The sequence below is a fragment of the Pituophis catenifer genome, unplaced genomic scaffold, assembly GCF_029215685.1.
Source record: "Pituophis catenifer annectens isolate HBS135680 unplaced genomic scaffold, rPitCat1.0.hap2 SCAF_2, whole genome shotgun sequence".
Taxonomy (NCBI): domain Eukaryota; kingdom Metazoa; phylum Chordata; class Lepidosauria; order Squamata; family Colubridae; genus Pituophis; species Pituophis catenifer.
Window position 1 is genome coordinate 24,242,425 of NW_027256882.1, and position 24,266 is coordinate 24,266,690.

General features: G+C 43.3%; 1 protein-coding gene across 1 annotated transcript; it reads left to right on the top strand.

Moving 5' to 3' along the window:
- Positions 1-1,039: 1,039 nt before the first annotated feature.
- Positions 1,040-22,494, top strand: LOC139311890 (zinc finger protein 850-like). The gene is made up of 3 exons (XM_070936411.1): positions 1,040-1,095; positions 13,223-14,666; positions 21,325-22,494. The coding sequence occupies exons 2-3, from the start codon at positions 13,303-13,305 to the stop codon at positions 22,205-22,207; spliced, it is 2,247 nt and encodes a 748-aa protein (XP_070792512.1). The 5' UTR covers positions 1,040-1,095; positions 13,223-13,302; the 3' UTR covers positions 22,208-22,494.
- Positions 22,495-24,266: the final 1,772 nt, after the last annotated feature.

Genomic DNA, 24,266 nt, shown 5'->3' on the forward strand with positions numbered 1-24,266 from the left:
ACATTTCAGTGGCTAAGTGAGACATCCGTCAAGTGAACATTGCCCTGTTTTACGACCTTTCTTGCCACAAGTTGTTAAATGAATCACTACAGTTAATAAAATGGTTGTTAAGCGAATCTGGTTTCCCCATTGACTTTGCTGGACGGAAGGTTGCAAAAAGGGGATCACATGGCTCCAGGCCACTGCAACCGTCATAAATCTGAGTCAGTTGCCAAGCGTCTATACAAAAGTATATATTTATACTTAAATATATAAATATACAAAAGTATATCACGTGTCCATGAGTAGGCTGCAACGGTCGTAAGTGTGAAAAACAGCCACAAGTCCCTTTTTTTCCCCGTGTCGTCATAACTTTGAATGGTCCCTAAATGGTCTTCATCACTGGAGGCTTTCAAGAAGAGACTGGACTGCCACCTGTCAGAAATGATGAAGATAGGGTCTCCTGCCTGGGTGGGGGGTTGGACTAGACGACCTACAAGGTCCCTTCCAACTCTGTTAATGTATCTGCTGTAAATCGAGGACTACCTGCATTGAGCCTCTTCCGAGCAGGCAATCCAAGTCAGATTTTTCCAAGCGATCCAGCCAGAACTTTCAAGCAGAAATGCAGAGAAATCGGAGCTACGTTTCTCCTTGCGGGGGAAAAAAGCTTCCTTTATAGGAAGAATCCACCTTTCAGCCCCCGTAGGGGAGGCAGCATCTGTAGCAGTCCGGCTCGACCACTTAGAACGCCCCCTCTCGAACCCCCAATGTGGAACGTTCCTTCCGCCTCGCCTCATTTGCATGGGAAAGGCGCCCCGAAGAAAAATCCCGCTCGGACATTTGGGGGCGGAGCCAATCTCCTCCCTTCTGGCCAATCGTCACGGGAGGGAAAGGCCGCCCAAGAGCTCATTGCCGAGGGGCGTGGCTGCCTGGAGGAGGAGGAGGAGGATCCCGAGAGGAGGCGCGAAGCCCCGCCCCCGCAGCTTCTGTCTTCTTCGCTGCTCTTCCGCTTGGTCCCCCGTCTCTCCCCCCCACCCGGATCCTTCCCAGAGGATTCCCCTTGGAGATCGGCGCCGGATCCCTCGGAGGAGGCTTCTCGGTTCTCGCTTCGGCCAGGTAAGGCTTCATCCCCGCCACGCCTCGCATGCCTTTGCTTGGGGATCCGCTTCGGCATCCGCGTCGCCTGCAGGGAGCTGCAGCCTCCCTTCCCTCGAGGGGTGCAAAGCGGGGAGAGTCCCCCTCTCCCGGCCGAGGCTCCCCGAGGGGCTCCGGGAAGGAGCTTTGGGGCAGTTGCTCCCAGAAAGTTTCTTTGTGGTCCTTCCGAGCCAAAGGGGCTTTTTCCCCCAAAAATGCAACAACTGGACTTTTGGGGGTGCCCCCCCCCTTGGAAAACGTTTCTGTTGCAATATTTTCAGGATCAGACTCAATAATGATAATAAGAGTTAGAGGTTTAAATATATTTCTCTTTAATTATAACAGGCATTCTATATTCACTGAATATTCACAGATAGAAGCAAGGAAAATGGTGAAGGTGGCTCCTTATATATACAAGGGGTGGAGCTAAGAATGGGAGTGGTGAATTATGAATACATTAGGAACCAAAGAATAAGTTAACCCCCGATGTCCCATATATACATTATTTACACATTAGGGAATAAGGCATTTACATCTCACAAATCCCCCTCTAAATGCCGGTTCGCTATACAACACCAATTACATTCAGATTCAGGACAATATAAGACATATAATTTTGATGTTAAATATTTGTGCTGTTTAGAAGGTAAAGGCTTCGTCAATATGTCAGCTAATTGTTCAGAGGTATCACAATGCACTGCTTTGATAAATCCATCTTGAGACAATTGTCTCACATGCTTAAATTTTATATCTATATGCCTGGACCTTTGTCCAATGGCATCGGATCTGGATATTTCAATGGCTGCTTTATTATCTTCATGCATAACAAAAGGCAAAGCAGGTTTTTTCCAAACATCTGAAATCAAATCATTAAACCATACAAGGTTATTTGCAGCTTTGGACAAACAAACATATTCCGCTTCTGTGGTCGAAGTGGCTACCAGTTCTTGTTTACCAGTGTACCAGTAAACTGGACAGTCATTTAATAGAAAAATATAACCAGAAGTGCTCTTTCTGCATGATATATCTCCAGCCCAATCCGCATCTGCGTAACATGTAAGTTTTGGTTCTTTATCATTACTAGGTTCTAATACTAAGCAAAAGTCTAATGTACTTTTCAGATATCTTAGAATTCTTTTGACTGCTTCCCAATGATACATTGTTGGTTTGCTAACATATCTTGACAATAAGTTGAGTGGTAATGCAATATCTGGCCTGGTCCAATTAGATATATAAAGAAGTGAACCTATGACTGATCTATAAAATGTATTATCCTTGAATTCAGGGGAAGATTCATCAGTGTTTCTAAGGAAATCAGTTTGCATAGGAGTGTCACAGGGTTTGGCATTGTTTAAATTGCATTTGTTCAGAAGTTCAATGATTTTATCTTTCTGAGTAAGTTTGAATCCCCTTCTAGTTTTGTTAATTTGTACACCAAGGTATTTGTTTACTTTACCTAGAGATTTCAACGAGAAATGTTCGTTTAGCTTATTTACAAAGGTTTCTCTTCTCTCCTTGTGTTTTCCTATATATAAAATATCATCTACATAAATTAATACAAATTCAATATGATCATCACTCTTTTTTACAAAGAAACAGTTATCAGCAGTGGTAGCGTTGAAATCCATGGTCTTAAGTACTTTTACCAAGCAATCGTACCATCTTTTGCCAGATTGCTTTAATCCGTATAGACTCTTGTTCAATAGCCAAATTTCATTCTTATTAGTGTATTGACTGTGTGGTGCTCTTACATATATTTCCTTATCTAGTTTTGCGTGTAAATACGCAGTCTGTATGTCATATTGAAATACATCAAGATTGAGTGCAGATGCCACTACTAGAGCTGTTTTAACACTCTCTGTTCTCACTGTGGGGGAGTATGTGTCAGTGTAGTCCTCCGGATATTTTTGTGCATAACCTTGTGCAACCAATCTAGCTTTGTATAGAGTATTGCCTCCTTCTAGATTCTTAATTTTATAAATCCACCTGGTACCTATAATCGTTTTATCTTTAGGTGCAATCGCAGGTGTAAACACATTTAATCCTTGCAAACTTTCCATCTCTTTTTTCATAGCTAGTTCCCATTTTTCCTTTTCTTCACGAGGGAGTTTTAATACTTCCTCATATGTATTAGGTGTCATTTGTTCACCATCCATATGCATTATGTAATCTCTGTATTTATTTGGTACTTGATTTCTATTGTTTCTAATAGCTCTTTCGGGTTTGCTATGGTTATCATGCAAATATCTTGCTTCCTTTTTTGTTAATGTGTCTGTCTTTATTTTGTGCTGACTATTTGTCCAAGTTTTGGTTTTGTTTTTATTTTTGTTGATATTTTGATTTTCTATTGTCCCTTCCTCACAAGATTTTGTATCTTTGCATTTATTTGGAAATATTTCATTAAGGTGTAATTTAGACCAATTGGCCTGTTCATGGAACACAGCTGTTCTGGAGACTATAAATTTGTTATTATTATCAATGAATCTGTACCCTTTGGTGCCAGTTTCATATCCCATAAATCTTAATCTTCTGGATACGTTTTCTCCCTTTCTCCTCAACTGCTTAGGTATGTGTACGTCTGCAGTGACTCCAAATATGTGCATGTGTGCTAATTTGGGTTTCCTATTATACATCACCTCATATGGTGTTTTATTCACAATACTGGACCAGGTTCTATTTTGAGTGTAATTTGAATAATGTAAGGCCTCTGACCAAAATTGTTTGCCTAAACCAGCATCCTCTAATGTGCACCTAATCATGGTTTGTAGTGTGGAATTCTTTCTCTCTGCAATCCCGTTTTGGAACGCAGAAAATGGACTAGACGTGAAATGTAGCATTCCTCTATCCTTTAACCATTGGTAAAATTCTTTAGACATGAATTCACATCCCCTATCTGTCATAATTTGTTTTATTCTGATATTATGTTGTGTTTCTATGCGTTTGTAGAATTCCTTAAATTTCTGAAAGGTTTCATCCTTGTGTTTTAATGTGTAAACAAAACCATAGCGACTGTAATCGTCTACTATTGTTAGGAAGTAACGTTTTCTATAAGTGATTGATGGAGTTAATGGACCAACTAGGTCCATATGTACTAAGTCAAAAATTTTGTTAGTTGATCTGTTGGATTTTTTTGGTCTGGGACTAGTTTTTAGTTTAGTGGATTTACATACTGAGCATTCCAAATAATTTTCACAATTTTTTATTTTGACACCTTCTGCGTGTTCAGTCATTTTTTGTACTACAGGAAAACTTGCATGTCCTAACTTCCTATGCAAGATGTGAGCACACTCATCATGAATTGGTTTACCTATTCTTGGTTTCTTCTCATTGTGTGTATTTGCGTGATCATGAGATATTTTACATTCATCAATGTCACTGTTACTAACGTTTTCATCATCTGCCTCAATACAATCTTCCATATTTGAATCAATGTTATGTAACCATCTTTCTTTTGTTATTAGATAGGGTAGGCCTCCTTTAATCATCACAGTGCCTACATTTGTTTTGTCCTTCTCTAAAGTTGCTTTCCCCTTTGAGAAAACTATATTGATGTCAGAATCTCTGCTTAGTTTTATGGCACTTAGTATGTTATGAGGTATTTCTGGAATTAACAATACCCCCTCTATTTTTCCTAGGCCAGGCAAGGTCACATTTCCTCTGCCTAATACTTGAACCTTTTCTTGATTAGCTACCTTTATTACAAATTTATCTTCTGTAAATGAAGACAATATATTTTTGTTATTAGTGGTGTGGTTGGTTGCCCCAGAATCAATAAGCCAATTATTGTTCTCATTTTGTTGTGTTTTAGTGCTGTCTTGTTTATTTAGTCCATTCAGTGAACCAGATTTTCTCTCTTTTGAATTTTCTCTACCCCCTCTACTATCTCTGTAATTTGGTGGGCTTCTATATTTATGTCTATCTGTGGAAGACTGTCTATAATTGTATTTACTCCTATACTCTGACCTATGTCTCTCCTTTGAGATTTTGGGACAGTCTCTTCTATTGTGTTCCCTGGACCCACAATTATGGCATTTAAAAGCTTCATTGTATTTTTCCTGGAAAGCTACCTTCCTAAAAGATTTGTGTTCTGTGTGATTGCTGGAACGATTTTTTCTTGAATTGTCTTCTGCTATCAATTTGTTAGATAGACTTTCTATGGATAAATATCCTAGATTGATGGTGTCTAAGTGTGACATAAAACTATCCCATGATGAATCAAGTGAATTGATAATAACACTTTTCATTGTTTGATCTGAAATCACTTCCCCCCTCAAATGCAGCTCAGCTCTTATTTTGTTTAGAGATATCAAATGCTCACTTATGGAAACCCCTGGTTTTACTCTGGAAGAAAAGAAATCCTTAGACATTCTTGTAGTGGTAGCTACACTATCGCTGTGAAACAGATTAAACATGCATTGAATTATTTCTGAAACAGTTAGGTTTGGTTTGATGCTATGATACATTGCAGGAGACACGCTAGATATTATTAAGAAAAATGCTCTATGATGTAAACAATCTATTTTTAAAGTCCAAGGTCTTCTTGGAGGACTAGTGATAAAGAATAGTAAATTTTCTTTCATAAAGACAACCTGGAGCTGTTGATACCATTCTTGCAAATTAATGCCATCAACTCTAAGTTTTGGGAAGTCACTGGGTAAGTTTCCCACATTATTTTGTCCATTACTTACAACCTGAGGTAGTCCGTGGTCTCGCAAGTGCAGGAAATTGCAAAACGGCATGGGGATGCTCGCAACGAGTCTGCGCGGTTCTCTGGCCAGTTCAAGTCTTTCCGGACCGTCTACGTAGTTTCGCACATGCGCGTTGCTCATTTCTTCTTTGGCGTCGTCGTGGAAGGTTCTCTCCATTGCAGCTCGCTCGCTCCGCTCCTCTTCAGACGAGTCGGTTTCTGGCTCGGTTTTAGGAGTTTTGATGGCGGCGACTGCTCTTTTCTTTCTTTTGTGTGCGTTGGTACTTGATCCGGTCTGCGGTGTAGGGCGGAATCGACATGGCTCTCTGGGCTCGGGCGTCGTCGCTCTCGAAGTCAGGATGGGAGCGTGCAGGTCTTGAGGTATCGGCTTGTTCTCTAGCTTCTTCGTTGTCGCTTTGGAAATTTTTAATTTTGGCCCAAATGCAGCAAAAAGCGTCTTCATTGCTGACTTTACTTGGGATTTCGTTAAGTCGTCTTCGCTTTCTGATTCTGGTTCTTCTGAAGAGTTTGAATCTTCCTTTTCGCTTTCGTTGTCTGATAACGTTTTTCGCGCCAGAAATTTTGAACTGAGCATTTTGATTGGCTCTGCTTCGCTCACTTTGGAGGCTTGTTGGAACCAAGATGGCTGCCATTCAAAATTTCGCGCGGGATCACATCTTTTCTTTTTCATAACGACTTTCTCTGTAGTCATATCACTCACAGTTTTTTGGTCTTTGGGTTTCTCTTTAGCAATGTTTTTCTCTCTCGCTGCTCCGCTGTTTTTCAGCATTTCTTGGAGATTCGCGATGAGGCTTTCATCATTCTTCTGGCTTTTTAATAGTTTTAATATCTCTGATCTGAGTTCGTTATTTTCTATTTCGATTTCCTCCTGGTCATTATTTTCATTTATTAGTTCTTCTTCTTCAGTGGTGTATTCTTCGGATTCTCTCGAAATCGCGTTTGTGGATTCGTTGATTATTTCTTGTTCAGTTTCTATTTCTTTGCTGTAGGCCCTGGTGTTGGGCCTATCTTTCTTAGACATCTTTAAGTATTTATTGAGTCAATTAACCATCCTCTGCTACCAGCTTGTTGCAATATTTTCAGGATCAGACTCAATAATGATAATAAGAGTTAGAGGTTTAAATATATTTCTCTTTAATTATAACAGGCATTCTATATTCACTGAATATTCACAGATAGAAGCAAGGAAAATGGTGAAGGTGGCTCCTTATATATACAAGGGGTGGAGCTAAGAATGGGAGTGGTGAATTATGAATACATTAGGAACCAAAGAATAAGTTAACCCCCGATGTCCCATATATACATTATTTACACATTAGGGAATAAGGCATTTACATCTCACAGTTTCACTTCTCATCTGGCAGGAGAATCCTTTGGGACTCCAATTCGAACAAGAATAAATAAAAGACCAAGAATAAATAAAAATGAGATCCAGGCAGCTGGGAGGAAAGAAGAAATATTTATACCTCAAAGCCAAACAGGTTGCCTTTGGGGGAAGGCTGCCGACAAATGGGGTGCAGTAGCAGGTTTTTATAAGGGGAACTTATCCGGGGTGTCTACATGCTGATTCTAGTGTTATGAAATGATGAGACTGAACAACATTCCTGGGTCAGCCAGAGACAGTTTATTGCGCAAGGTTCAGAAGCAGTTTTGTACTTGCAAGTCAGAACCCCGAAGGGTTATGGTACAGATACTTTTATACCTCAACAGCACAGCGTACAAGATGCAAGGAAAGCAATTCTTCTATATATGGTTAATATACATTTGTCAGATTATGACTGGTTACATATTGATATCTTCATTGCCCTCCCCTTGTTGCTATTCTAAGTAACTTATTTCCTGTCACTAGTTCATAGTTTTCTTGTAAAGCTAACTAAGTTTCCTGCGTCAGCTTTGTGGTATACTTCGGGTAATGTATACCTTTGTTAATGGGAGCTAATATGTGACTTTGCTCCCTATGGGTTATCTTGTGAATGTGATGTTTGTCTGGTCTCACAGACGTTCTATATTAATAAGAGTGGAATTTATCTGACTTTTTCACCTTTGCCATGTTACTAGTGTTGTAGGAAAGACAGGCTCTTCATTGTAGGAAAGTTTATTTGCACAGGTTCAAACAGCAAAAGCAAGCAAAATGTCTGAACCCCGAAGGGTTGACATAAGCAGATATTTATACTATTCAATACATAGGCGTACTCAGGGGTGGTGTATTGGGCATATAAGGTATGATAGGGAACTAAAACCATTCCTTCCAGACAAGGGGGTAAGATAATACAAAAAGGGAGTAACATATGTTATCTTCGTCTCGCATGTGACATCTGAGACAACACATACAGGGAACAACAGGATGCATCCGTCTGAGTTAGTCAGATAAAAATACATTCTTGCTAATACAGCAGTTCTTCTAAGTAATAAAGAGGAACAATATATCTTAGCTAAGGATTCAGGCCTAATATTTTCTAACATTGGTTCAGACCAAGGTTTTACCTATCTCACCAGGGTGATGTGTGTGGGTGTGTTGTTGTTAGTTGCGAAGTTGTGTCCCACCCATCGTGACCAACATGGACAACGTTCCATGTATTTTTTATTATTATTTTATTATTGTGTGTCCGTAAGGGATGTTTATTCTTGTGAACATGCAAAGGTGCTTTTTCAAGAGGCAACTGGACTTTCAGTTTTTTCTTTGAGGATGTTTTGCTTCTCATCCAAGAAGCTTCAGCTGAGAGCTGAAGAAGCTTCTTGGATGAGAAGCAAAATGTCTTCAAAGAAAAAAAAAACCAGAAAGTCCGGTTGCCTCTTCGTTGCAGGAATAATGAGACTCAGACCTCGGAATCCAAAGGAGTTGTATTTATTTGCGCAAAAGGTTCGGAGCAATATCGCCGTAGCAACATCTGAAGCCCCTCTTATGGAAAAAACAAGCACTTATATACTTTTCAAAAGGAGCAAATCACGGAAATATAAGATATCAGCGTTGATTGGTTATATTATTTATAGCCCCCTGTTGCTCTGTTGAAGAAGCTAAATATCTTGCTCCCCCTTCATACAGAATGAGGTCGCAGGTGTCTTGCAGGAAGTACCTAAGTTTCCAGCAGTTCCTTCATGGATACCTTAAAACACTCCGACCCCCAAAGCACTGCTCGTTTCCCGGGTTGTTCAGAGTCTCAGACCCTGGGTCTACGGCTGATGTTATGTAATGCCAGGTCAGTGGTAAATAAAACCCCCCTCATTCATGATCTTATTTCAGAGGGGGGTGCTGACCTGGCAGGGATTACGGAGACCTGGTTAGGCCAGGAGGGAGGAGTTCCCCTTGTGGAAATGTGCCCGCCAGGTTTCCGTGCATTCCATCAGCCAAGGACTCAGGGAAGGGGTGGGGGAGTGGCAGCAATCATTAGAGAAAGTCTTTGCCCGAAGGAGGCCACTGTTCCTCAGATAGCCGGATGTGAGTCCCTCCTTGTGAAGTGGGGTCGGGGGATTCACATGGGCCTACTGATTGCGTACCTGGCTCCCTGCCACGTAACAGTGGTCCTGCCTGAGCTGCTCGACATTATAGCCGGGGTGGCGGTGGAAACCCCCAGACTTATTGTTATGGGGGATTTTAACCTGCCATCCGCTGGTGAGATGTCGGAGACGGCTCGGGAGTTCATGGCTTCCATGACGGCCATGGACCTGACCCAGGTAGTTCAAGGCCCCACCCACTTGGGGAATCACACTCTGGACTTGATTTTTGTCTCTGATCAGTGGCTGAATGATCTAAGAATAGGGGATATAGACATCAAGCCCTTGTCATGGTCTGATCATTCTCTCCTTCACATGGACTTTCAAGTCACTTCCACCCACCGCAGGGAGACGGAACCAACCAAATGGTTCCGTCCCAGGTGCCTGATGGACCCCGAAAGGTTCCTGATGGAGCTTGGGCCATTTCCTGAGACTCTGGCTCACAACTCGACTGAGTGGTCGTCTGGGACAGGGCAGCTACTGGGGCCTTGGACCGCGTTGTGCCTTTGCGGCCTCTGACCCGATGCCGATCTCGTCTAGCTCCTTGGTTTTCCGAGGAGCTGAGAGAGATGAAGCGTCGGAAAAGACGCCTGGAGAGCGATTGGAGGACAAGCCAATCTGAATCTGACCGAACACAGGTGAGATCTTATATTAAGACCTACCTAGTGGCGATAAGAGCGGCGAAGTCTAGCTACTTCTCCGCTCTTATTGCATCTGCAGAGAACCGCCCAGCTGCGCTGTTTAGGGTGACCCGCTCCCTACTTCAGGTGGGGGTACGGGAAGATCCCTTAAAGGGTCGAGCTGAGGATTTTGTACAATTCCTGCATGATAAAGTCGCTCAGATTCGGGAAGGCCTGGACTCCGATTGGGTAGATCCAGGGGAGGAGACGGGGGCAGGTCTTGAGAGCATTATCTGGGAAGAGTTTGACTCTGTGGCTCCTGAGGACGTGGACAGGATTCTGGGCAAGCTTAACACTGCCACATGTTTATTGGACCCATGTCCCTCCTGGTTGGTACTGGCCTCCTGGCAGGTTACACAAGGCTGGCTCCAGGGGATTATAAATGCTTCTCTGAGTGAGGGTGTCTTTCCCGCCGCCTTGAAAGAGGTGGTTGTTAAGCCCCTCCTCAAGAAGCCTTCCCTGGACCCGGCTATATTATCAAATTATCGTTCAGTCTCCAATCTTCGCTTTGTTGCGAAGGTTGTTGAGAGTGTGGTGGCGCAACAACTACCCCAATACCTGGATGAAGTTGTCTATCTAGATCCGTTCCAGTCGCGTTTCAGGTCACGATACAGCACGGAAACGGCATTGGTCGCATTGGTGGATGATCTCTGGAGGGCTCGGGACAGAGGTTGCTCCTCTATCCTGGTCCTATTAGATTTCTCAGCGGCTTTTGATACCATCGACCATGGTATCTTACTGCACCAGCTGGAGGGGTTAGGAATAGGGGGCACCGTGCTTCGGTGGTTCTCCTCCTTCCTCTCTGACCGTTCGCATTTTGTGTTGGCAGGGGGGCAGAGGTCGACCTCGAGGCACCTTATTTGTGGGGTGCCGCAAGGGTCAGTCCTCTCACCTCTTCTGTTCAACATTTATGTAAAACCGCTAGGCGAGATCATCCGTGGTTTTGGGGTGAGTGTTCATCAGTATGCTGATGACACACAGCTATACATCTCCACCCCAGACCACCCCAATGATGCCCTTGCTGTGATGTCCCGTTGCCTGGAGGCCGTGCAGATCTGGATGGGGAGAAACAAGCTCAGATTCAACCCCTCCTAGACCGAGTGGCTGTGGCTTCCGGTGTCCCGGTATAGTCAGCTGGTACCATCACTGACGATAGGGGATGAGATCTTGCTCCCCACAGAGAGGGCCCGCAACTTGGGTGTCCTCCTGGATTCACAGTTATCTTTGGAAGATCATTTGACGGCCGTGGCCAGGGGTGCCTTTTATCAAGTTCGCCTGATCCGCCAGTTGCGTCCCTTTCTGGATCGGGACGCCTTGCGCATGGTCACTCATGCCCTAGTTACCTCCCGTATGGACTACTGTAATGCTCTCTACATGGGGCTCCCCTTGAAAAGCACCCGGAGGCTCCAACTGGTCCAGAACATAGCCGCGCGGGTGATTATGGGCGCAGCTCGTTACGCCCATGTAACACCTCTCCTACGTGAGCTCCACTGGCTCCCGGTGGTCTTCCGGGTGCGATTCAAGGTGTTAGTAATCACCTTTAAAGCACTCCATGGCTTAGGACCTGGGTACCTACGAGACCGTCTTTTGCCACCAATAGCCTCCCACCAATCAGTTCGTTCTCACAGGGAGGGACTACTCAGGGTACCGTCAGTCAAATTATGTCGACTGGCGACTCCCAGGGGGAGGGCGTTCTCTGTGGGGGCTCCAACCCTTTGGAATGAACTGCCCCCGGAGATACGGAATATCCCTGATCTCCGTGCTTTCCGCCGTGCCCTCAAGACCCTGATGTTCCAACAGGCAGGGCTAAACATACGAACATGTGAATGATTTTTTAAATGTTATCTAATTCTGGGTTTTATTTAATTGACCAAACTAAGTAATAATTTTAATTAGCAATTTTATGATGTTTGTGTGTCTATATTTTTCTTGACTGTACACTGCCTTGAGTCCTACGGGAGAAAGGCGGTATAGAAATTTAATTAATAAATAAATAAATAAATAAATAAATAAATAAATAAATAAATAAATAAATAAATCTTTCTTGAATAACTGTGAACTTGAGGTTTGACGTTTTCCATTTCCTTCACACATTTTACTGCCTAAGAAGCAATCTCTTATAACCTTCTTTTTGTTCTGCCTCATCTTGAAAAAGCACCTTTGGGACAACCATGACCTGGATGACTGAGAATCTCCATTGACATTTATGAACATGCAGTTCCTCTGGGAGACCTAATTTAATTAACTCTGTTTGCAGACCTTATCCTTTGAAATGTAGATTAAGCTTGGGTAACCTTATTTGGGGAAATTGAGGAAGTTTGCTAATTTTAGTTGATTAACTAAAAGACAGGCCCCTCAAAGCAAGAGGGAACCCTTAACACATTGTGACTCTCATGTTTATCTGCTTGCTAAATTATGTACTTCATTATACAGAGAAACTGGCACTCTTTAAAATCTCCATTCCCTCCCCAATCCAGGGGAAGGTTACTGCAAAATCCCCATTCCCTCCTGATCAGCTGGGACTCGGGAGGCAGAGAATCGATGGGGGCGGGGCCAGTCAGAATTTTTACTACCGGATCTCTGAACTACTCAAACTTTCCGCTAGTGGTTCTCCAGAACTGGTCAGAACCTGCTGAAACCCACCTCTGACTCAGAGCCTGGTACATATCTTAAAGAAGAAGCAGGATATGTCATAGCTTGGCATACTTGCTGCACAGCCAATGCAGGGCTACTAGGAGGGCATGGGCCAGGGGGCCAGAATTGGGTACTAAGCTGATGTCTCTGAGGCAGTGGTGGGTTTCAAATTTTTTTACTACCAGTACAGGAGTAATTCCAGTGTTTGGGAGGGGGGGGATGTAACACATTAAGTGAAAAGAAACTGGTTCAAGACAGAGCCCGAAGTCTCACCTGTGGGACAGGTAGGATCGTCATGTTTTGGCCAAAGGATGCCATCAGCCTTCCTTTCAGGAAATGGGTGGGTGGGTGGGGCTCAATTGACCTTCAACATGAATCTTTGCAGATCTTGATGATTTACACCAGAGGTCTTCAAACTTGGCAGCTTTAAGACTTGTGGACTTCAACTCCCAGAATTCTCCAGCCAGAATAGCTATAGCATAGCTATAGATCCTCCCAGAACTCATGCAAGAGGTCTTCTACCTAACCTTTGGGCTATTTTGGGCTCTGAAGGAGAGCAAATACATGTCCTCACTTCTTTTTCTTTTGTTCTCAGGTGCCCCCTGGAAAAACCTGCAGTCAAAAGTTTTGCTTGCAAGTAGTCTCTGGTTACAAAGGAACCGCAAGTGAGACACTATGGAAACGATGCAAAGGGGAAAATGCTTCAACCGAAGGAATCAGGAGAGACTCTCCAAATGCTCTGAGTGCGGGAAATCCTTTGCTTACCGGTCCCTCCTTTTGATCCACCGGAAGCTGCACACGGGGAATGGATCGCATCCATGTTTGACATGTGGGAAATCCTTTCCTGGAATGTGGGGCTTTGCTAAACATCTCCGGAGCCACCCCGGACTGAGGCCTTACAAATGTGGAGAGTGTGGGAAGCGTTTTACTAAAGGCTCAGATCTTGGAGCCCATCAGCGAATCCACCAGCGGAAAAGACCTCAGGAATGCCAGAAAAGACCGTGGTTATCTCAGAAATCAGAGCTTCACACAGGAGAGAAACTTTACAAGTGTGGCCAATGTGAGAAGGCCTTCGCTCAGAAATCACAGCTTTGGCTCCACGAGGAAGTTCACAAAGAAATCAAGGTTTATAATGCGTGCAGGGAAAAAATTGCCCAGCGATCATCTCTTCGGCGTCACAAGAAAACAAAGAGAAGGGAGAAAAAGGAAGAGTGTCCAGAATGTGGGAAATGTTTTTCCACCAAAACATACCTGATACTACATCAGACAATTCATACTGGCGACAGACCCTATAAATGCTCCGAATGTGGGAGAGGATTTCTGTATTTTTCGGCACTTTGCAAACACCAGAAATGGCACAGAGGAAAGAAAGCCCATCAATGTGAAGAGTGTGGGAAAAGCTTTGCCTGCAAGTCATATCTTAGTGCACACCAGTATGACCACACAGGGGGGAAACCATACAAGTGCACAGAGTGTGGGAAGTGCTTCCTTGTAAAGGGAAGCCTTTGGCAACATCAGAAGATTCACTCGCGGGAGAAGCCCTTTCAGTGCATCGAGTGTGTAATGTCCTTTCATAGCAAAGGAGACCTCAAACGTCACGGGCAAGTTCACAAAGGAAGAAAAGATTACAAATGTTTAGACTGTGGGGCAGCATTTGCTTATTTGTCGACCCTTAGAAAACACAGCCAGGTAAAGCACATAGGAGTGATTTCCCTGAAATGTTTGGAGTGCGGTAAATGTTTTCCCAGGAATTACAGCCTTTTGAGGCATCAGCGCATCCACACCGGAGAAAAACCTTTTAAATGTCTGGAGTGTGGGAAATCTTTTGCTTACAAAAAATATCTGAAAATCCACGAGAGGTTTCACACAGGGGAGAAACCTCACACCTGCAGGGAATGTGGGAAGGAGTTTGTTCATATTTGTGACCTTCGGACCCATGAGGAGATTCACACCGGGATAAAATCACATAAGTGCTCTGAGTGCGGAAAAAGTTTTGGTTGGAGTTCGTCTCTTCGAAGGCATAAGAAAATTCACAAAAGGCAGGAAAATGAAGCCAAAAGGAAAAAAGAAAAAAATTGAAAAAAAATTGCAACTAGAAGGCCAAATAGAACTGGCCATTGGCAGAAAATGTCTTTAAGATTGAGACAAAAATAGGACCTTTGGGTATTATTATGATGGATACAAATTGTATGCGATTTCAAAATAATTATGTTAAGGCTGGAATGAAAACAATGATAATTTAAGAGGGGGAAACTTCCCCAAGGTGTGGCTATCTCCTCGCATGCATTGTATCTGTATGTTCTGGATATAGTTCCACTCAGTATTTTCTTTTTGGCCATAAATAAAATCTGTTTTTTTGCAAGTCTCGTCTTGAGTCTCTCTCTCTTTGGCATTCTGGTGACTCAAGTGTATTTTGGGACCTTACAGCTGGAATGAAAACAATGATATTTTAAGAGGGGGGAAAACCACTTTATTTATATATAAGAAAAGGATAGGTCTCCCAAAGTGAGAAGATCCTTAGAAAAGTGAGAAACCACCATACACTTCAATCATTGAGTTTGGAATGTGTACTCTCATTGGATAGCCTAATCTGAGTTATAAAGCATCTAGCGAGCAATGTTCAATATGTACCATGTTCATATTATCCCATATTAGTGATCTTGCTCACTAATTGAATATTCAAGAATTTTATTTCTCATGTTATGAGTTTTCAAGTAATGATAGATTGACTTTCTGGGCAGTTTTCGTCTCTGGCCAATTTCTTACTTGCCTACTTCAAATAAATAGAAATACTAATCAAAGGCTCTGCTGGTTACTGAAAACAGTTGTTTAAAGAGGCCCCCTCTCAACATTTCAGTGGCTAAGTGAGACATCCGTCAAGTGAACGTTGCCCCGTTTTACGACCGTTCTTGCCACAAGTTGTTAAATGAATCACTACAGTTAATAAAATGGTTGTTAAGCGAATCTGGTTTCCCCATTGACTTTGCTGGACAGAAGGTTGCAAAAAGGGGATCACGTGGCTCCAGGCCACTACAACCGTCATAAATCTAGGGGGGCCTGGTGGCGCAGCTGGCTGATAGCCTGTTATTAATATTCAGCTGCCTGCAATTACTGCAAGTTCGAATCTCGCCAAGGCTCAAGGTTGACTCAGCCTTCCATCCTTTCTAAGGTAGGTAAATTGAGGACCCAGTTTGTGGGAGCAATAAGCTGACTTTGTATAAATATACAAAAGTATGAAGGCTATTGCTTAACGCATTGTAAGCCGCTCTGAGTCTCCAGAGAAGGGCAGCATATAAATCAAATTAAAAAAAAAAAAATCTGAGTCAGTTGCCAAGTGTCTGAATTCTGATCACGTGTCCATGAGTAGGCTGCAACGGTCGTAAGTGTGAAAAACAGCCACAAGTCCCCTTTTTTCCCCCGTGTCATCGTAACTTTGAATGGTCACTAAATGATCTTCATCACTGGAGGCTTTCAAGAAGAGACTGGACTGCCACCTGTCAGAAGTGATGAAGGTAGGGTCTCCTGCCTGGGTGGGGGGTTGGACTAGACGACCTACAAGGTCCCTTCCAACTTTGTTAATGTATCTATCGGCCGTAAATCGAGGACTACCTGCATTGAGCCTCTTCCGAGCAGGCAATCCAAGTCAGATTTTTCCAAGCGATCCAGCCAGAACTTTCAAGCAGAAACGTAGAGAAATCGGAGCTACGTTTCTCCTTGCGGGGAAAAGCTTCCTTTATAGGAAGAATCCACCTTTCAGCCCCCGCAGGGGAGGCAGCATCTGTAGCAGTCCGGCTCGACTACTTAGAACCCCCCTCTCGAGCGCCCCAAGTGGAACGTTCCTTCCGCCTCGCCTCATTTGCATGGGAAAGGCGCCCCGAAGAGAAATCCCGCTCGGACGTTCGGGGGCGGAGCCAATCTTCTCCCTTCTGGCCAATCGTCACGGGAGGGAAAGGCCGCCCAAGAGCTCATTGCCGAGGGGCGTGGCTGCCTGGAGGAGGAGGAGGAGGATCCCGAGAGGAGGCGCGAAGCCCCGCCCCCGCAGCTGCTGTCTTCTTCGCTGCTCTTCCACTTCGTTCCGTCCCGTCCCCCCCCCCCCATCCTTCCCAGAGGATTCCCCTTGGAGATCGGCGCCGGATCCCTCGGAGGAGGCTTCTCGGTTCTCGCTTCGGCCAGGTAAGGCTTCATCCCCGCCACGCCTTGCATGCCTTTGCTTGGGGATCCGCTTCGGCATCCGCGTCGCCTGCAGGGAGCTGCAGCCTCCTTTCCCTCGAGGGGTGCAAAGCGGGGAGAGTCCCCCTCTCCCGGCCGAGGCTCCCCGAGGGGCTCCGGGAAGAAGCTTTGGAGCAGTTGCTCCTAGAAAGTTTCTTTGTGGTCCTTCCGATCCAAAGGGGCTTTTCCCCCCAAAAATGCAACAACTGGACTTTTGGGGGTGCCCCCCCCTTTGAAAACGTTTCGCTTCTCATCTGGCAGGAGAATCCTTTGGGGCTCCAATTCGAACAAGAATAAATAAAAGACCAAGAATAAATAAAAATGAGATCCAGGCAGCTGGGAGGAAAGAAGAAATATTTATACCTCAAAGCCAAACAGGTTGCCTTTGGGGGAAGGCTGTCGAGAAATGGGGTGCAGTAGCAGGTTTTTATAAGGGGAACTTATCCGGGGTGTCTACATGCTGATTCTAGTGTTATGGAATGATGAGACTGAACAACATTCCTGGGTCAGCCAGAGACAGTTTATTGCGCAAGGTTCAGAAGCAGTTTTGTACTTGCAAGTCAGAACCCCGAAGGGTTATGGTACAGATACTTTTATACCTCAACAGCACAGCGTACAAGATGCAAGGAAAGCAATTCTTCTATATATGGTTAATATACATTTGTCAGATTATGACTGGTTACATATTGATATCTTCATTGCCCTCCCCTTGTTGCTATTCTAAGTAACTTATTTCCTATCGCTAGATTTTTTTTGTTGTTGTTTTTTTTAATTAGATTTATATGCCGCCCTTCTCCGGAGACTCAGAGCGGCTTACAATGCGTTAAGCAATAGCCTTCATACTTTTGTATATTTTTATACAAAGTCATCTTATTGCCCCCACAAACTGGGTTCTCAATTTACCTACCTTAGAAAGGATGGAAGGCTGAGTCAACCTAGTTCATAGTTTTCTTGTAAAACTAGCTAAGTTTCCTGTGTCAGCTATGTGGTTACCTATACTTCGGATAATGTATACCTTTGTTAATGGGAGCTAATATGTGACTTTGCTCCCTATGGGTTACCTTGCGAACGTGACATTTGTCTGGTCTCACAGAAGTTCTATATTAATAAGAGTGGAATTTATCTGACTTTTTCACCTTTGCCTTGTTACTAGTGTTGTAGGAAAGACAGGCTCTTCATTGTAGGAAAGTTTATTTGCGCAGGTTCAAATAGCAAAAGCAAGCAAAATGTCTGAACCCCGAAGGGTTGACATAAGCAGATATTTATACTATTCAATACATAGGCGTATTCAGGGGTGGTGTATTGGACATATAAGGTATGATAGGGAACTAAAACCGTTCCTTCCAGACAAGGGGGTAAGATAATACAAAAAGGGAGTAACATATGTTATCTTCGTCTCGCATGTGACATCTGAGACAACACATACAGGGAACAACAGGATGCATCCGTCTGAGTTAGTCAGATAAAAATACATTCTTGCTTGTAGGAAGTTAGCACCCACCCCTTTCCTGGAAGAGTGAAATATTTTAGGAAATATGAAAAAGGCAGAATATTATATTTCCCTGGATGAGAAATATGAGAAGCATATTTTACAGACAAAGCAGGTCCCACCTTCCTGCCCCCCACTCTTTGTCAATGGGCCATTAAGGCTTGGGCCAGTCTATTCTAGATAACAAAGATCTGCCTCCTTCAGGCAGAGCCATAGTAGGAATTGCCAAAGATGGGATTAGCCCTCTACACAATAGCAGCAGAAACTCACCACATGTGACCTGGGAAGCACATGTGACCATCAGCCAGCAAGGCCCCCACCCCCTGGGAGTCTGACAACCAATCAGGAAACTCTTTCTGGGCCCCAAGAAATGCAGAGCCAGAGAGAGCATAAAAACCCGAAGATTTACTGTATCGCCCTTTTTCTGTTCAGGAACTCAAGCCATGTGATCCTGTCCACCATTAAACCATCTTTCGAAGCAGTCTCCATGTTTCTAGTGTCTGTTTCCCCACTTGGAGCAGAACCTAGAAGGATGTTTCTTCCAACATGCTAATACAGCAGTTCTTCTAAGTAATAAAGAGGAACAATATATCTTAGCTAAGGATTCAGGCCTAATATTTTCTAACATTGGTTCAGACCAAGGTTTTACCTATCTCACCAGGGTGATGTGTGGGGGTGCGTTGTTGTTAGTTGCGAAGTTGTGTCCCACCCATCGTGACCAACATGGACAACGTTCCATGTATTTTTTATTATTATTTTATTATTGTGTGTGCGTAAGGGATGTTTATTCTTGTGAGCATGCAAAGGTGCTTTTTCAAGAGGCAACTGGACTTTCGGTTTTTTCTTTGAAGACGTTTTCAGCTGAGAGCTGAAGAAGCTTCTTGGATGAGAAGCAAAACGTCTTCAAAGAAAAAAAAAAACAGAAAGTCTGGTTGCCTCTTCGTTGCAGGAATAATGAGACTCAGACCTCGGAATCCAAAGGAGTTGTATTTATTTGCGCAAAAGGTTCTGACAATATCGCCATAGCAACATCTGAAGCCCTTCTTATGGAAAAAACAAGCACTTATATACTTTTCAAAAGGAGCAAATCACGGAAATATAAGATATCAGCGTTGTTGAAGAAGCTAGATATCTTGCTCCCCCTTCATACAGAATGAGGTCGCAGGTGTCTTGCAGGAAGTACCTAAGTTTCCAGCAGTTCCTTCATGGATACCTTAAAACTTGAATAACTGTGATCTTGAGGTTTGACATTTTCCATTTCCTTCACACATTTTACTGCCTAAGAAGCAATCTCTTATAACCTTCTTTTTGTTCTGCCTCATCTTGAAAAAGCACCTTTGGGACAACCTGGAGGACTGAGAATCTCCATTGACATTTATGAACATGCAGTTCCTCTGGGAGACCTAATTTAATTAACTCTGTTTGCAGACCTTATCCTTTGAAATGTAGATTAAGCTTGGGTAACCTTATTTGGGGGAATTGAGGAAGTTTGCTAATTTTAGTTGATTAACTAAAAGACAGGCCCCTCAAAGCAAGAGGGAACCTTTAACACATTGTGACTCTCATGTTTATCTGCTTGCTAAATTATGTACTTCATTATACAGAGAAACTGGCACTCTTTAAAATCTCCATTCCCTCCCCAATCCAGGGGAAGGTTACTGCAAAATCCCCATTCCCTCCTGATCAGCTGGGACTCAGGAGGCAGAGAATCGATGGGGGCGGGGCCAGTCAGAATTTTTACTACCGGTTCTCTGAACTACTCAAACTTTCCGCTACCGGTTCTCCAGAACTGGTCAGAACCTGCTGAAACCCACCTCTGACTCAGAGCCTGGTACATATCTCAAAGAAGAAGCAGGGTATGTCATAGCTTGGCATACTTGCTGCACAGCCAATGCAGGGCTACTAGGAGGGCATGGGCCAGGGGGCCAGAATTGGGTACTAAGCTGATGTCTCTGAGGCAGTGGTGGGTTTCAAATTTTTTTACTACCAGTACAGGAGTAATTCCAGTGTTTGTGGGGGGGAATGTAACACATTAAGTGAAAAGAAACTGGTTCAAGACAGAGCCCGAAGTCTCACCTGTGGGTCAGGTAGGATCGTCATGTTTTGGCCAAAGGATGCCATCAGCCTTCCTTTCAGGAAATGGGTGGGTGGGTGGAGCTCAATTGACCTCCAACATGAATCTTTGCAGATCTTGATGATTTACACCAGAGGTCTTCAAACTTGGCAGCTTTAAGACTTGTGGACTTCAACTCCCAGAATTCTCCAGCCAGAATAGCTATAGCATAGCTATAGATCCTCCCAGAACTCATGCAAGAGGTCTTCTACCTAACCTTTGGGCTATTTTGGGCTCTGAAGGAGAGCAAATACATGTCCTCACTTCTTTTTCTTTTGTTCTCAGGTGCCCCCTGGAAAAACCTGCAGTCAAAAGTTTTGCTTGCAAGTAGTCTCTGTTTACAAAGGAACCGCAAGTGAGACACTATGGAAACAATGCAAAGGGGAAAATGCTTCAACCGAAGGAATCAGGAGAGACTCTCCAAATGCTCTGAGTGCGGGAAATCCTTTGCTTACCGGTCCCTCCTTTTGATCCACCGGAAGCTGCACAGGGGGAATGGATCGCATCCATGTTTGACATGTGGGAAATCCTTTCCTGGAATGTGGGACTTTGCTAAACATCTCCGGAGCCACCCTGGACTGAGGCCTTACAAATGTGGAGAGTGTGGGAAGCGTTTTACTAAAGGCTCGGACCTTGGAGCCCATCAGCGAATCCACCAGCGGAAAAAACCTCAGGAATGCCAGAAAAGACCGTGGTTATCTCAGAAATCAGAGCTTCACACAGGAGAGAAACTTTACAAGTGTGGCCAATGTGAGAAGGCCTTCGCTCAGAAGTCACAGCTTTGGCTCCACGAGGAAGTTCACAAAGAAATCAAGTCTTATAATGCATGCGGGGAAAAAATTGCCCAGCGATCATCTCTTCGGCGTCACAAGAAAACAAACAGGAGGGAGAAAAAGGAAGAGTGTCCAGATTGTGGGAAATGTTTTTCCACCAAGGCATGCCTGATACGACATCAGACAATTCACTTTGGCAACAGACCCTATAAATGCCCTGAATGTGAGAAACGATTTATAGATACTTCAACACTTTCGAGACATCAGGAATTTCACAGAGGAAAGAAACCCTATAAATGTGATGAGTGTGGGGAAAGCTTTACCCGCAACTGGTATCTTCGTGCGCATCAGGATGCCCACACAGGGGGGAAACCATACAAGTGCGCAGAGTGTGGGAAGTGCTTCCTTGTAAAGGGAAGCCTTTGGCAACATCAGAAGATTCACTCGCGGGAGAAGCCCTTTCAGTGCATCGAGTGTGTAATGTCCTTTCATAGCAAAGGAGACCTCAAACGTCACGGGCAAGTTCACAAAGGAAGAAAAGATTACAAATGTTTAGACTGTGGGGCAGCATTTGCTTATTTGTCGACCCTTAGAAAACACAGCCAGGTAAAGCACATAGGAGTGATTTCCCTGAAATGTTTGGAGTGCGGTAAATGTTTTCCCAGGAATTACAGCCTTTTGAGGCATCAGCGCATCCACACCGGAGAAAAACCTTTTAAATGTCTGGAGTGTGGGAAATCTTTTGCTTACAAAAAATATCTGAAAATCCACGAGAGGTTTCACACAGGGGAGAAACCTCACACCTGCAGGGAATGTGGGAAGGAGTTTGTTCATATTTGTGACCTTCGGACCCATGAGGAGATTCACACCGGGATAAAATCACATAAGTGCTCTGAGTGCGGAAAAAGTTTTGGTTGGAGTTCGTCTCTTCGAAGGCATAAGAAAATTCACAAAAGGCAGGAAAATGAAGCCAAAAGGAAAAAAGAAAAAAATTGAAAAAAAAAATGCAACTAGAAGGCCAAATAGAACTGGCCATTGGCAGAAAATGTCTTTAAGATTGAGACAAAAATAGGACTTTTGGGTATTATTATGATGGATACAAATTGTATGCGATTTCAAAATAATTATGTTAAGGCTGGAATGAAAACAATGATAATTTAAGAGGGGGAAACTTCCCCAAGGTGTGGCTATCTCCTCGCATGCATTGTATCTGTATGTTCTGGATATAGTTCCACTCAGTATTTTGTTTTTGGCCATAAATAAAATCTGGGTTTTTTTTGCAAGTCTCGTCTTGAGTCTCTCTCTTTGGCATTCTGGTGACTCAAGTGTATTTTGGGACCTTACAGCTGGAATGAAAACAATGATAATTTAAGAGGAGGAAAAACCACTTTATTTATATATAAGAAAAGGATAGGTCTCCCAAAGTGAGAAGGTCCTTAGAAAAGTGAGAAACCACCATACAGTTCAATCATTGAGTTTGGAATGTGTACACTCATTGGATAGCCTAATCTGAGTTATAAAGCATCTAGCGAGCAATGTTCAGTAACTTTAAATGTACCATTTTCATATTATCCCACAACAATAACATGATTTTGCTCACTAATTGAATAGTCAAGAATTTTATTTCTCATGTTAGGAGTTTTCAAGTAATGATAGATTGACTTTCTGGGCAGTTTTCGTCTCTGGCCAATTTCTTACTTCCTACTTCAAATAAATAGAAATGCTAATCAAAAGATCTGCTGGTTACTGAAAACAATTGTTTAAAGAGGCCCCCTCCCTTGCTCCATCATCTATACCAGGGGTCAGCAACCCACGGCTCTGGAGCCACATGTGGCTCTTTCATCCCTCTTCTGCAGCTCCCTGTCGCCGGTTGGCTCCACAATTGATAGGACTTTAGGTTAGGACAGGTAGAGGAAAAAGGACACCGCGCTAAGTGGAGACTCTATGGTGGGGGAACTGGACTTTTGGTCAGCAGAGGAAAAAGGATGCTGTGCTAGGAGGAGACTCTATGGTGAAGGAACTGGACTTCTGGTCAACCTCCTCCCTTGGGGGTCTTCCAAGGACATTGGGTAGTATCTCAGGGATATTGGGTGTTTCCTGGGGGGCTTTCCATGGCCTGCAGGGGTAATAGTGCCAACTACATGTCTGTTCTGATCTAGGCTTCACAAAAGCATGAAGCAGATTCCTTGTCCTGACAAAATCCCTTTTTATTTTATTTTTTTATTTTTTTAATGTTTTTATTATTTTTCCTTTAAAAACAAAACCAGAAACAAACACGAAACATACATTTCCATTTTACAACCATTTCATATTGGTGCTCTTCTAAAGTTCACGCTTTTCCCCCTCCCCGTCTTTACATATATTTATATTCGTGGTCCCCTTGTTCCTTATTTATAAATACAGTTCTTTATCTGTTATACATATTATTGTATCGATATGTTACTCTACATACATGATCTGTTTAGTGGCATTTTGGTAAGTCTTCTTACTTACTATTCCTGAGCTCTAACCAGGGGTGAAATGCATCGCCCGATCCGGTAGCGATGGCTGCCGAAGAGGTTGTAGAAAAAATGCTTTTAAAAGTTTTTTTAAAAGAAAAAGTTGGCCATACCCACCCAGTCACATTACCCACCCACCCACCCCCACCAAGCCACGCCCACAGAACGTTAGTAACAAATTTTACATTTCACCACTGCCTCTAACCATTTATACCATATTAAATAATATTCTGTTTCATCTTTTTCTTTTATCTCTTTCATTAATTTGTCCATCTCCGCACAATCCAAAACTTTTCTCCTGAGCCGCCTTCGGAGAGGGGCAGCATATAAATTGAATTAATTAAATTAAATTAAATTAAATTCTCATCACCTCTTCTTCTTTTGGTATTATGTTAGTTTTCCAATTCTCTGCATATGTTATTCTGGCCACCGTTATAATATGTAAAATTAGATATTGTATTTCTTTGGTATATTTTTTGGAGAGTATTCCCTAATAAAAATAATTCCGGTTTCCTGTCTATATGTTGTTCAGTTATTTATTCAAGCCACTTTTTGAT